General features: G+C 34.9%; 1 protein-coding gene across 7 annotated transcripts in view; it reads left to right on the top strand.

The window, feature by feature from the left end:
* LOC109544401 (SWI/SNF nucleosome remodeling complex component) overlaps positions 1-13,246 on the top strand; it is a 42,548-nt gene that overhangs the window by 9,890 nt on the left and 19,412 nt on the right. For all 7 annotated transcript variants that reach the window (XM_048668912.1, XM_048668923.1, XM_048668930.1 and 4 more), the window contains exon 3: positions 5,763-5,857. In XM_048668912.1, the coding sequence (XP_048524869.1) occupies positions 5,763-5,857 (95 nt within the window). The remainder of the gene's footprint in view (positions 1-5,762; positions 5,858-13,246) is intronic.

Raw genomic sequence — 13,246 nt, 5'->3', positions numbered from 1 at the left:
GTCTCTTCTTCTTCGTTATATGGCTTTTCCCACAGATTATCAAGCTTTACCTACTTTATCGACTCGATAGCTATGGACCACTAGCTTTGACGTAAAGATGCGTTGAGAAACCTACCATAAGTTAAAGAACCTACAACTTTAGCGGACCGATAGTTATCGAACCAATAAGGCGAATCTACCAGAAACCGGGCATAACAATCATAGAGAAGATTGTATACTATATTTTATTAATTTAGTGGAGAACCAATAAGAATCTGATTTAAATCAGTAGGATGTTAAAACGCAGGTACCAAGCTCTCGGAACTGACAAGAAAGCAAAGATTGTGATTCACTGATGCTGTTCACGCAATGTGACCAACGATAGATAATACAAGTCAAGTCCCAGTTGACGAATCCGAGGCTCAATAGTTTTTATCATACACAATAAAGTCAACTTCCGATTGAAAGTGAACCCACGGTTGGTCAGCTGGAGGGTCAACCCAACCATTATAATACCCGCCCTAAGTACTGTGGAAACCCCACAGCCAGTACCCGCCTACTATCGATCTCATGACGGGTTCAGATTTACCGCAGTACCTGGGGGTACTGCGGTAAACCCACATGCAGTACCTGTCCCTAAAGGTGCGTCCACAATAAATATGTATGTTGTACCTCGTATTTGACGCAAATTTGCTCGCGTTCGTTAAACTTTTATTGATGTGGACAAAGTGCAGTACAAAAAAGCTCACAAATATTTTCGTCAGATACAAATCACGCTGTCTCTGGACATGGGACTGTCGGTTTTTCAGCCTCCTTTAAACAAATTTTCACTGAACGCTTGTTTGGATGTGTTCTGGTAGTTTTAATTTTATGTGCGGGTTTAGTTATTGGTAGTTAATTTGTGTGCGATGTAGTCATCATGTCTTCCCAACTTTTAAAGATTAAACTTAAACAAAGAAATTAAACTACTCCCGCTCCCTAAGATTATATAATTGAGACGGATTACAAACAATAGCGTCGCGAGAGTCGAGTACATTATAGTCGTCTGCAAGATTCCCAAAACCCTTCTTGGAACAATGCAATACAACAATCCAGACGTTATTCCATGTTATTTCCTTTTCAAAGATCGTGAATGGTGAAGAATTTAACGCCTTAACAATGAATATAATTGTTACACACTGATGCAATTTAATGCCACTAGAGAATAGAGCCTGTGTAACTGCCTTTTGGTATTTATTCGTTTTTTTTAAATTTCCAGTTGAGTGGCGTCTTGAGCATTTAGAGCACGATCCTTCTGTTCTGCGCCTAAGTAGTTTCGTTTTTTTTCCTGGTTTTCGATATTATATTTCTTATAGGAGTGAGTAGCTTCTATTTTGTTATGAAATATTTATTAACTGCTGTTTGTTTAGAAGAGTATGGCCGGAATTTGTCAACGTAGAATATATTAAGAGTTCAGAATTAACGTAAAACAGTGGAATTCATGTTTTTCTATAAAGTAAAGTCAAGCAAAAAGTATCGAAGTATTAGAAGTATAAATAAAAAATGAGTTAATAATCAACTTTGGGTGCCGTCAGGACATTGTTTGTTGAAAAGTAGGCAAAGTCACTAAACCCTATATGTTATTTACTCCAGATTTTCCGAAATACTTTCCGAATAGTTGTATTCACTTTTATGGTTTTCCAAAAGTATTTAAATCTGTACTCCTTTTAATAAATTTTTTTTCTGTGTTTTTAAAATTCTTGTATGGTTCGTTTCATACTTATATTGCTGTATTCTAATTTAATAACCCGCGCAAAGTTCAATCAAATAATAAAACCAATTTTTATATTTAATAAACTTTTTATTTGTACGAGCAAAAGTTAGGTGTTGCTATAGTTTCTTAAAGAAAATGTGTTTTATTTTATTTTAAACTAATAATGTTTACGTAAAATGTAGGAAAAGTGAGAAGTTGATTTCATACTGAACCACGGCTAAAGACAACGTATATTCAATTTGTTTGTACAAACCCGCATATTTTTTTGTTAGTTATGCAACGACAAAAGTAAATTATACATATTTTAGGTTGCATTAAAATATCATTTATTTTGTAGTTCTCTCGAACAAAAACGAGTTTTTATCGACTTCGCCTCGTTTGACTGTTCTGTTCAGTCTGTACTCTGGAACCTTGAAAAAATGTTATAATTTGCTTTCAGTTCTGGGAATGGTTTTCTTTGTTTGAAATAATTTCGTCTTAAACGCTGTATGGCCTAGGTGGGATGTAATATCCTTTATAAAAAGCGTGAATCACAACTGAATCATTTAATTCCGTTCAACAGACTGCATGATTTATTTCTATATCATCAGTAAATACTGAATTATTTGTTAGGCTTTTAAAGGCGTCATGTTTAGATGAAACGACCAGTGATTAACTTTTTTACGGCTTATTATACATGTAAAGAATTTCAAACAGTTAGATTGTAGCATTGCATGGTGTTGACTAATGTTTTTGTAAGTAAGTCTAAATTCTCAAAAATTTCCATCTATACAATTGTATAAATATGTATTGAATTAAAATCTAATACATTCTTTAGTATTAAATTTTTTCTTTCCTGGGTTTCAGTCAAAATGTGAAATAAAAATGTTTATATCGTTTATTTCATATTACGTTTCGGCGAGACAACAGCGCCATCATCAGATGAAAATATGTTGCACAAAAACTATAATTTACAAAGCATTAAAATATCCATTAGTTCTTAAGGGAAAACGATTCTTTGGGGAGAAAAACATTTGAAAAACTTACCCCATAATTGGGAACATTTGATTCTTTATATGGTTGGCTGTCTTCAAAACTTCAAATTTGTTTGAATGACTTGCAAGCATTCTCTACTATGTTTTATTTTATAAGCCCTCCTTCGAATTAATTTAACTTGTTTGAGTCTAATAACTAATCGGCCTTTCAGATCATTGAGTAGAATAGGTACTTCGAATAAACTTTTTTGACTGAGTTTATGCTGCCAAAATGTCCATCATATCCAGCAACTTAGGAAGCAGTTTCAAAATCAAGGAGTGTATTTACGATAAATTACAATCAAAGTATAATTTTTTTCGCAACTGCTAAACGCATTTGACAAGGTCAGTTAGATTAACTTGAATCGTTTTGTAACGCTGATTTCACAACTATTAAGATCTAGTTTCTATATTGCCTCCTCGACTGCTATGCGATGTGGTACGTTTTTCACACAATAAACCCTTGCGGAATATTTTCCCACTGTTTATTCCAGGAAGCCAAACATTGTTTGATTGTCAATAGAAATTTAGCTTTCCCCCGCTTATTCCTCGTGCTCGATCGAGCTTAAATCAGGGCTACGTGCAGTCCAATTTAATTGTAGACATTTCTCGACTAGAAGATAGAAGACTTACACTAAAGGAGATAATACCAATCGAGTGAAGGAAATGACGTGTTTGGTTAAGCATTTCTTGATAAAATGTTATCAGATAAAGCACCATTTTCGATAATATCAAGGGTTGTTAAACAACCATAAGCGTGTCATTATCCAGGGTAACAATCATATTTCCTATTGTATTTGTCTTGTTGAATTACTTTGAATTTTAAGATTATATAATCTTACAAAATGATTGCTTTATAATGTGTATTAGTATTTTAGCGCATAGAGTAGTTGCGCTTCGTTGCAACAAAAAGCATCCCTGAACCTCGAAAATCGACTCAAGTATTTATTTATTATGAGATCAGTGAGTACTTGCCAAATATTTGCTGGCATTGCTGTGTTCTAAATTTACAACGTCTGTTTATCGCAAAAGCTTTATAACGTTCATATAAAAGGCATTTTTTATGTGCATCTTCTCGCTCAAGTAGGTATAGCGGAAGCATATAGTATGTATGTATTAAGAAAATTCGGAACGAAAATGTGAATGATTTTACAACCATCATTTAGCTAATGATGTAATAGATTTAGACACTTTTTGAACTTACTTTTGTAAATAACCAAACATTTCGTTAATTCTTGCTCTTTACTTTACTCTCCTTATGCCAACTTAAAATCCATTTTCCGATAACTCTTTAAGAATTGAGGTTTGACAAAAAATTTACAAGCCTTTTCAAATTAAAATCGACCAATTGTAGAATGAACCATGATAAATTGCTTAATCTACCCAATTAAAAATGCTATCTTAAAATTGAAATGCACAGTCATTTCGACTTGTGGATATCACATTTTATGTTTTTAATACTAATTCCTGCATTAAATAGTTCTAATTTGATGCTTCCATATATGGTCATACATAGTAAATGTTTTTTGTTGCGCTTTATCTGTTCTCTGTTTGATGGAAACAAACCGGTTCTATTGCGCCTACAGCCATCCATGAAACTGATCAATCTCTTGTATGTTGTTACGTCTTCGACAACTGGGGCTATTATTTTTATGTAAAAAAAGTGGCTCGGTTTCTACTGGAATATGTACTTGATGGCAACCAAGGCCTTGCACGATTTGTTCTCATATCGTGTAACAAATTTTCGAGAACATGAGTGAACCTGCTATTGTATGTGTAGCAGCTCTGCCCATCCATCCTTCATGCATTCTGTAAACAAGGGAAACTGATGGCTGAATTTGTCGAGTGTAGACAACGAGTTTTTCATTGGGTCGATGAACCCGACAGATTGAAAACTGTTCGCCTTCAAACCAGGTTGCCAGTTTCAGTTAATTTTCAGCTAAACTGAAGCATGCTTTCTGCAAAGCTTAACGTTACCACATAGAAATGTAATTTTGCTTTATAAATAATTATAATCTTATATTTCCTGGGACTCAGTCGAACTGTGAAGGAAAAATTTTGAATATCGTTTATTCCATTACGTTTCGGCGAGACAACAGCGCCATCATCAGATTTAAAATTTAGACAAACCCATGATTGGTATTATATACTCCTCGAAAGGTAATGAAATAAACGATATTCAAAATTTTTACTTCACAGTTCGACTGAGTCCCAGGAAAAATAAGAATATAATAACAAGTACACGCAGTCAGGAAACTAGATCAGAATTTATAAATAATATATGCAACAAATTTTCTGAAAAAAAATTATTTGCGAGTAATCACAGCATATCAGAAACAACATTGATACTTCGAGAGAAATTAGATAATTGCTTATCGGGTTGCGTAAATTTACTTTCAATGTTTCTCAATTAGTTTGGCTCAATTATCTAGGTAAAGTATGTCATGTGTTGCATAGTAGATCCTTTACATTAATATCTAAGTACCGAAATACTTTGGAGGAACTATACTATTATTCGGAGCGAAAAAAAGTTGATCCGTATTTTTTCTTTAAATTTCGTAAATTTAGAGCAAAGCACGTTTTCATTAAACACGAAGCAAAATTGCATGTTGATTTCCGAAAACGATCACGTGCAGCAAATTGCTCATGTTTCGATGAATGGTGTGTCGGATTAGTCTTGGTTTGGGTTGATTAGTTCTGGTTCTAATGTTTAAAGCAAACACCTACGTTCTAAATTTTAGGCTTGCTTCAGATGATTTTCGATGGGAAGGAACGGGAATAGTTCTACTTCTAAGCGACCTAATACACATACTTTTTATTAAATTACATTATTAAGTTTTATAGAGAAAATTTTGAATTTCCGCTAGTTTTAACACCGTTTGAGGACACTTACCAGATAATTTCATGAAAACATTTAAAACTAAACAAGATCTTACTTATTTCCTAGTTAGTTGAAACTGTATTTTGATCTATGCTGATTTTATTTCTAGATAATAGTTTTTTATATATATTTGCAGGTTAACGCCAAACACTCCTGGAACAATTACTGGCAGCACTTCAAGCTGCCCCTGAGTGTCAATGGTTGTGTTGCTTTGAAGCAAATTTACTTGAGGTGAGTAAAACAGTTTCATGAATGCAATGTTTTCATATTTTCATCATAAACACCCGCATAATTGACCTGAATATTCAGCGTTTGCGTGATATTGATTTTTTTTACGCCTATATCTCCCTATCTATTATGAAATTGATCAGATAAAGAAGGAATAATAAAAAAATACACCGATAAAATTGTACAGCGAGACTCGCGTTCTGTAATACGTTATCTTTTCGTCGATAATTAAAGGTAGTTTTCTGAGGAATATTTGTAAATCCATTTTTGATTCAGGTGTATGGGATGTACACATTCTTTGTACTTGCTAAGAAAAAATGTATTTTATCCTAGTCTTTTGATTTATAAGTTTATCTGAGGTATTTTACATAATTAAGGTTTACATTGAGCAATTAGTTTGATTCAATTGATGCATGCTAATATTGTAAGTGTGGCAATAATTTTCCGTTTTTTCACTTCAATTTATCGCTAGTCTACCACTACTGGCACTGTTCAATTGCATGGTTTTTTATTCCTTCATCTGCAGGGTGTTTCCATATTAATTAGGCTCGAAATTTGGATCGATTTGATAAAGAATAACTTTGTTTGATCCGATGCTCCGATTTCGAGCAAAAAAAAATAAAGTAAAAATCTCTAAATTTGAAAGGGTGGAAGAAAAAACGGAAATTTTGGTTTTTTTTTTAAAGAAAAATTTTATTCAATTTTCGACACTTATGGGAGAGAAATTTTGAAAATTGATTTAAGGCGAAATATTTTTTGGATTAATTCCAACTTACATCAATTACTATTGATACTAATATCAATCAACTGTAAGTCAAATTGATCAAATCATCTAAGTCAAAAGAAAAACCGATAATTTTGGTATCGAACTGCAATGCTTAGAAATATCGGAAATTGGTGATGGGTGAATTCCACTTAGACCGAAACATAGCCAATACATGCAGTTAACGGATTTTAGATGCCGTAATGATAAACTATAAGTTTCCGATTTTAGCAAGACCAATGAATCGAAAATTGTTTCCACTATTCTCAACTTTTCCGTGTTTTGATTTAATAAAAATTGGTTGATTCTGTTGTCGATATAAGCAAAACACTCGGGCGACCATAAACTCCAGCGAAACACATAAAAAAGGACACTGATTGTTTATGTACCAGGTTATAGGGATAAGTGTGGAAATACCGAGGAGGAACCCTTTTTAGGCGGGGTTAGTCTGGTAACCGCTCGTATGTGTTTGAATTAACGTAATTCAAAGTGGTGTATGTGTGCTTTTTCTTGCAATTTATTCGATCGACGTGGCTTTAAACTGCTGATAAAACGTTGCAAGTTGCAGATCATGTTATTTCCTCCGTGAATTATTTTGGATGACATGTACATTAGGATCATATTTCATATTTTTTCGTCAAATAAGAACTGTTAGTGCACAACAGCAAGCGTTTCTACCGATGAGGCCCGCATTATTTATGCACCCTATGAGTGTCAATTGCAGCAGGTCAGGTATTTATTTGTGAAAATCGCTTTAGTGAATGAACGGAACGTTCGGTTCATAGTGGAGGCAACGTTCTAAACGTTCTGATAGCGGCAATGCGCTACATGGGGAACTACGAGTGTCTGAAAATGGTTTTTGCTTTCACGTCATCCCGATTCGCCAGACAAGCTGTCTGGGCCGCCCAGACCCACTGTCGCTGAGAGATCGAAAATTAGAAGAACAGTTTAGTACAGTATCGTGCACCTTCGTGTGAACTAGTGTCGTTAGAGCTGAACAAGGATCCAAGCAGTTAGTCGAGAACGCACTTGGCGTCATTGAGAAACCACCTCTGACGATTTGTGTAGAATATTGATAGCACCAACGCAGCAAGCAAGGCGAATCGCGTTGCGCGACTTGCTAATATAAACATACAACGACATGTATTATCGGAAATGTACGAAATCTGGCAATCTGCAAACTGACTGACTAGTCTATGTCCAGCAAAGTTTTAGTACCGAACGGCTTTACTTAGTACTGCATTGCATCTCAATAGGACGCAGCCATATTTTTCAGACATTTGCCGTCTATTAGGAAAAACTGCTGCTTAAGGATCAAAGTTAATATTTTGAGACGTCCGAAAATTTTAACTACAGAACATGATAAAAAAGTTCTGGTTGGTGCAGGAGAAAATTCAGAAATAAGCACAAGACGAACGGAAATTCTGCTGTTGGTGTAAGCAGGTCTTCAGTTCTTATGATTACTCAACCAGAAATGCGGAGGTGCCAAACAAAACCCCACAAGTCACAAATTTTGTAAATTGGAGTTAACGGCTGAAGCGTTACTCTTATCGATTATTTGCTTTGTATATGCCTTCAAGTTGAAGCAGAATTCCACAATTGCCTGTAAAACTTCATTGGAAAAATTCGTTTTCCAAGCAAAACCATACATATGCATAATTATGTCTGATATGCCCAAAATCTCACAAGTCCATTGCAGCTAATATTAATGCAATTATTAATTGCTATTATTTTTGCTCGGAAACTTGTAAACATTTTAAGGTTGAAGAATATCAAAGGGCTTCAATCCTGTTTGCAAATCTGGATAAAATTGCCGATAAGAAATTATTTTTTTGAAGAAGGAGTTTTAGAAAAAGGTCGTGCTATTTCTGTGAGGGACAACGGGTTTTTTTCGTTTTGAGCCCAATCCTGCTAAAGCGAAGTTGGAATTAACTCGCTAACGAAATTCACCTGATTCACCGAATTAGTGCTGCTAAGAAAAAAGACGTAGATGAATTATTATGTATTCTGTATGGCCATAACTGGAAATATATGAAAGCTTTTTCTGGTATACAAATATTGTAACTGGCGAAAATGTTCCCACTGTTCCAGAGGAAGAACAGAAAGAAGGAGAGTGAGAATGATGCCGCTTAGAAGAGGCCTTCCACATCTTATACACAACTAATTGTGTCTATTTTTTGTTGTCAATTTTAACTTTCTGTCTTTGTATCTTAGTTTAGAAAATACAAATAAACCAAACAGAATTTTACTGAACTTGATTATTAAATTTTAGTTCGTTATGTACGAGGGTTGTTTGATAAGTCAGTGACTTTTAATTTCCCGCTCAATAACTTTAAATTCAACACAACTTCTGTTAACTATCGTCTGTTAGTAGACTGCTATGAAATTTTCAGCACGCTACGCCATTTAGTTCGTGTTTATCAGTCATTGAAAGGAGATGACTTCGTCAATTTCGACGAAAATGGAAAAAAGGGAATTTCGAGTGCTGATCAAACAATATTTTTACGTAAAAAAAACAATCAAAATAACGAAGCGAAGGCTTGATCAATATTAAGGGGACTCTCCACCATCAATTTCAATGGTTCAAGCTAAAACTGCCGCATTTGGCGAAAAAGTGCTGTTTCATCAAGACAATGCACAGGTGCACACGTGTGTACGTGTATTAGACTACGAACTGCTACCCCACCTCGCATATTCTCCAGATTTAGCCTTCTGCGACTATTTCCTGTTTCCAAACCTGAGGAAGTGGCTGGGCGGTATGAGTTTGGGTCCAATGAAGAGGATATTATTTGGAAGGGATAAAAAAAATTGGAAAGACGCTGGACTAAGTGTATCGAGCTAAAATGAGGTTATGTGGAGAAATAAAGCGTTTCTTGGGCAAAAAAAAATTTTCATTTAAAAAGTCATGACTTATCTAGCGAACTTCGTATCTTACCACAATACCACAAATCCGCGCGGTGTTTTGAGCAAAACCCGACAAGTTTGAAGAAATTATTCAAAACCAAACGATTTTAACAAGGTGTGCCTGATTTATATTTCAGTCAAAGTATAAATGACGACATAAACACAAGGACCAATTGAAAATTGTACTATGAAATAGTTTTTCGGCATTTGTGAAATTCTCAATCTGGCAGACTTATAGGGTTTTGCTTGGCACCTCCTCAAATAATCTATGCCTCACATTTTACGTCGGTACAGAATTTATTAGAGGACGATCATCGAAGCAATGCCGATCCGACGTTTCTAAGGATTCTAAGGATTTCTCAGCCTCATTTTCAACATTAGTTTAAAATTTATGTAAGGTGCGGATTAATCGATGACTTGATTGACAAACTTGATTAATTTTTTTGGGCTGAATTAACGGCACATGACTTTTATGCACGATGGCCTAATCCTACATGTTCCAAATCGATTGATAGATGGAAGTCTTTGGGCCTGGCCGGCGCAGGGCTGACTTTAACCCATTCGATTTTTAAGTTCCTTCTGTTGTTTAGTAAATATGTTCTCATTCACATAACTATTGTGACTCAGAATGGCAAGAAACTGAAATAAAAATGCAAGTTTGACGCAAGTGTTAAATCATTTTTTACAATTCAAAATTTTAATTGTAGAATAATGTTTAAATCGTACGAAGTTTACCCTCCTGGGGGATATTCTAATTATATTAAACTTTCTACACGAGAAACGCTCGAAATCCACGGTGTAGAACCTTAGAAAAGTCCAATCAGTATCAAGTATTAATTTGAACAATGGCACTACCGTTCTATCAACTTTCCTTTAAGAGGAAATTGTTATGAGATCTAAACATTCTTTTAAACAATGAGAACCCACTTGAAATCAAATTTTTCAATTGCCTTAAGCAAAATTATGCATTTTGCGAGAATTATTTTGTGTTGCTATTTTTCCTGTACCTCCTGGGTATTCACCGTCGACACCTCCAGAACAATGTCATTAGTTTAGATCATCCTGTAAGGACATTAAGATATTTTCAACGATTCACGGCAACAACATTTCAGAGCTTTTCTGCACAAATGGCGCGGAACTTTAACCATGCAGGGCCGACAATTTGAATGTGACTACGTTCGAGGATTCGATCCGAACAGTTAACCGAAATGCGCGATCGGGTCGATGAAAGGATTCGCAAACTGTATTTCTGGAAAGTTTGCCCTGACCCGCGTTTTGTAGACTGGTCTGGAAGAGTGTTGAGTATAGACTGGAAAGCGCTAGACCGTCAAAGCGAAGAACACCCTCGTGCCAACGGCTAATAACAATATCACGTGGTCGTTTGGCGCCAATTTCCTGTGTCCTCGTGTTTTCTGCTTTCTCATGTCGGCTTGCACTAGGTCAGTGTCATTTCGATAAGTAGTAGCCAGCTCAGTAGCATTATTGGTGTACTATCGCGTCTTGAATGTACCGCCACTGACTGAATTCCTGCGGCGAGCGGATCACTAGTTTGGGTCAAGAAACTGCAACACATTTCCGTGGTGCTATCTTATCTCAATAGTCAGTCAGTTTCTAATTTCTTATTATTGATCATCTCGCTTGCGTGTTTTCCTTGCAAATTTCGTTGTGCTTTTGCAACTTTTAAGTACAAAAACTCCTCACAGTTATCTCGATTCAGTGATTCAAAACATCTTACGTGTAGTTCTGGATCCGTTGCTATGAATTTGTCTTACTGCATTTTGTAAGATTACAACGCTTTCAGTGTTGTACTGATTTTAGAAGCCACTCAACATTTCTCCATCAATTCAGTTTAGAGAGGGCGAGGAAAAGGGATTTTGTGAGAAATCGAGCTTTTTTTGGGGGTCTGTTTGATTTTTTGTATTGTTTTCCTTAATAAGTTGCTTTGGATTGGTATGAGTGTTTCAACAAACTCTTACAACAAAAGAAAGCGACATCATTGAGAATTTTTCCGTACTTTATTGATTTAAAATTATGTAATTGTGGCTGTGCCTTGGAGAGTCATTATCGAACCTTCATATAAGCAATTCATCTGTGATATCCGTTATATTGAAACGTCATTCATTCAGGTCAACGTATTTTTTTACTGGTTATAACGATCCTGTTTATAACGAACTTCCGGATATAACGATGGCTTTTGAGGTTAGTCACTTTCCGTTTGTAACGAACTTGACGATGGTTTATAACACCCAGATATTAAATAAGAACAAATCAAGTTGGTTTTTATGCCGCCTAACGCAAGTGCGAAGCTCCAACCTATGGATCAAGGAGTAATACATTCGTCAAAATGTAATTACAGAAAAATTATTCATAAGAAAATGTTAGGAGCAACCGATAAAAATGAAACATTTTCTATAAGTCTCTTAGATGCAATAAATTTCATTCATGGAGCTTGACAAAGAGTTAGCCAAGAAAAACAATTGCAAATTCCTTTAAGCATGGTGGATTTGTAAGAAAAGAAAATGATTATGAACCAGACGATGAAATTCTACTTAACCAATGGTTGGAAAAGCATAAAGTATGTACTTTGACTACGAGTATGACTCAGATGAAGATGTGCATGATTTTTTCGAAGAAAAAGTTAAAACCGAATTGAGTGATTTCAATATCATCGAATAAGTAAGCATTGATAATGACTTTCTTACAAGACAAATCTTGACCGATGAGCAAGTTATAGACACCGTAACCTCATCCACAACTTTAAGCGATAATGAAGATGACGATTTGGGTGAAACTCATTCTACTGTAGACGCTGTTCCAACCATTCAAAAATGACAAAAAAAGTGTCAGAAACTCAAGAATTTTCTACAATCACGCCAAGTTTCTATTCATTATGGGAGTAATTTTGTGATTTTGGAAACTACATAAAAAACATATCTTTTTTTGCAGCAGAAATGTACAAACAAATTACAGAGTTTATGAAGTAGATTTAGAATTGTGTTCTGTGTAAATGTAATCAAGAAAATACACCACGTATTTTTATATTATTATTCGCATATAGCGAACTCCGGATATAACAAACCAGTTGTAGTTCATTTTTGAAGTTCGTTATATTCAGACACAACTGCTTTATATATTAGATTGTAACGAGAATATTTTGACGAACTTATTTTCCATATGACTGAACGACTTGAAAATGCTGTAAATTCAATTTTGCACCAAAATTAGTCGCTTCTTTGGAGGCATAAGCAAGTAATTTCGGTACCTACACAGGTTTTACTAACATTGCACCTATTTATTGGGAGAATCATCTCCAAGTGTAAAGCTGATAATGGCCGAAAAGATGACCTTCAATAATGGGCGCACTTTATTGAATTATATATCGCGGAATAGTTCGTAGTGAAATACCGGCATAAAATCGATAACATTTTGAAATACCAATTTTAGAATATGTATTTGGATTAATAAATAACGCGGTGATGAAGTGAAGCTAGAATTAAAAGTAATTTCTTGGCATATTTTTTGCTATTATTATAGAAACAGCTTTAAAGTACTCGACCAGTACACCAAACATGCACACGTCATTTTCTAATCAAACATTTTAATACAGGGCTCCATTTTTTATTAAATTTGTCATTTTAATGCTGTTATTTAATTATCATCCACAGTTTTTTAAACATTAGTTGGAAAAATGCTCATTTCTTTATTATTGATTAATTATAGCAAGT

This window comes from Dendroctonus ponderosae, unplaced genomic scaffold (genome assembly GCF_020466585.1).
Source record: "Dendroctonus ponderosae isolate FM_Combo_2020 unplaced genomic scaffold, Dpon_F_20191213v2 Dpon_F_20191213_1, whole genome shotgun sequence".
NCBI lineage: Eukaryota > Metazoa > Arthropoda > Insecta > Coleoptera > Curculionidae > Dendroctonus > Dendroctonus ponderosae.
Note: the sequence above shows the minus strand (reverse complement) of the source record. Positions and strands in the feature narration are given on the sequence as shown.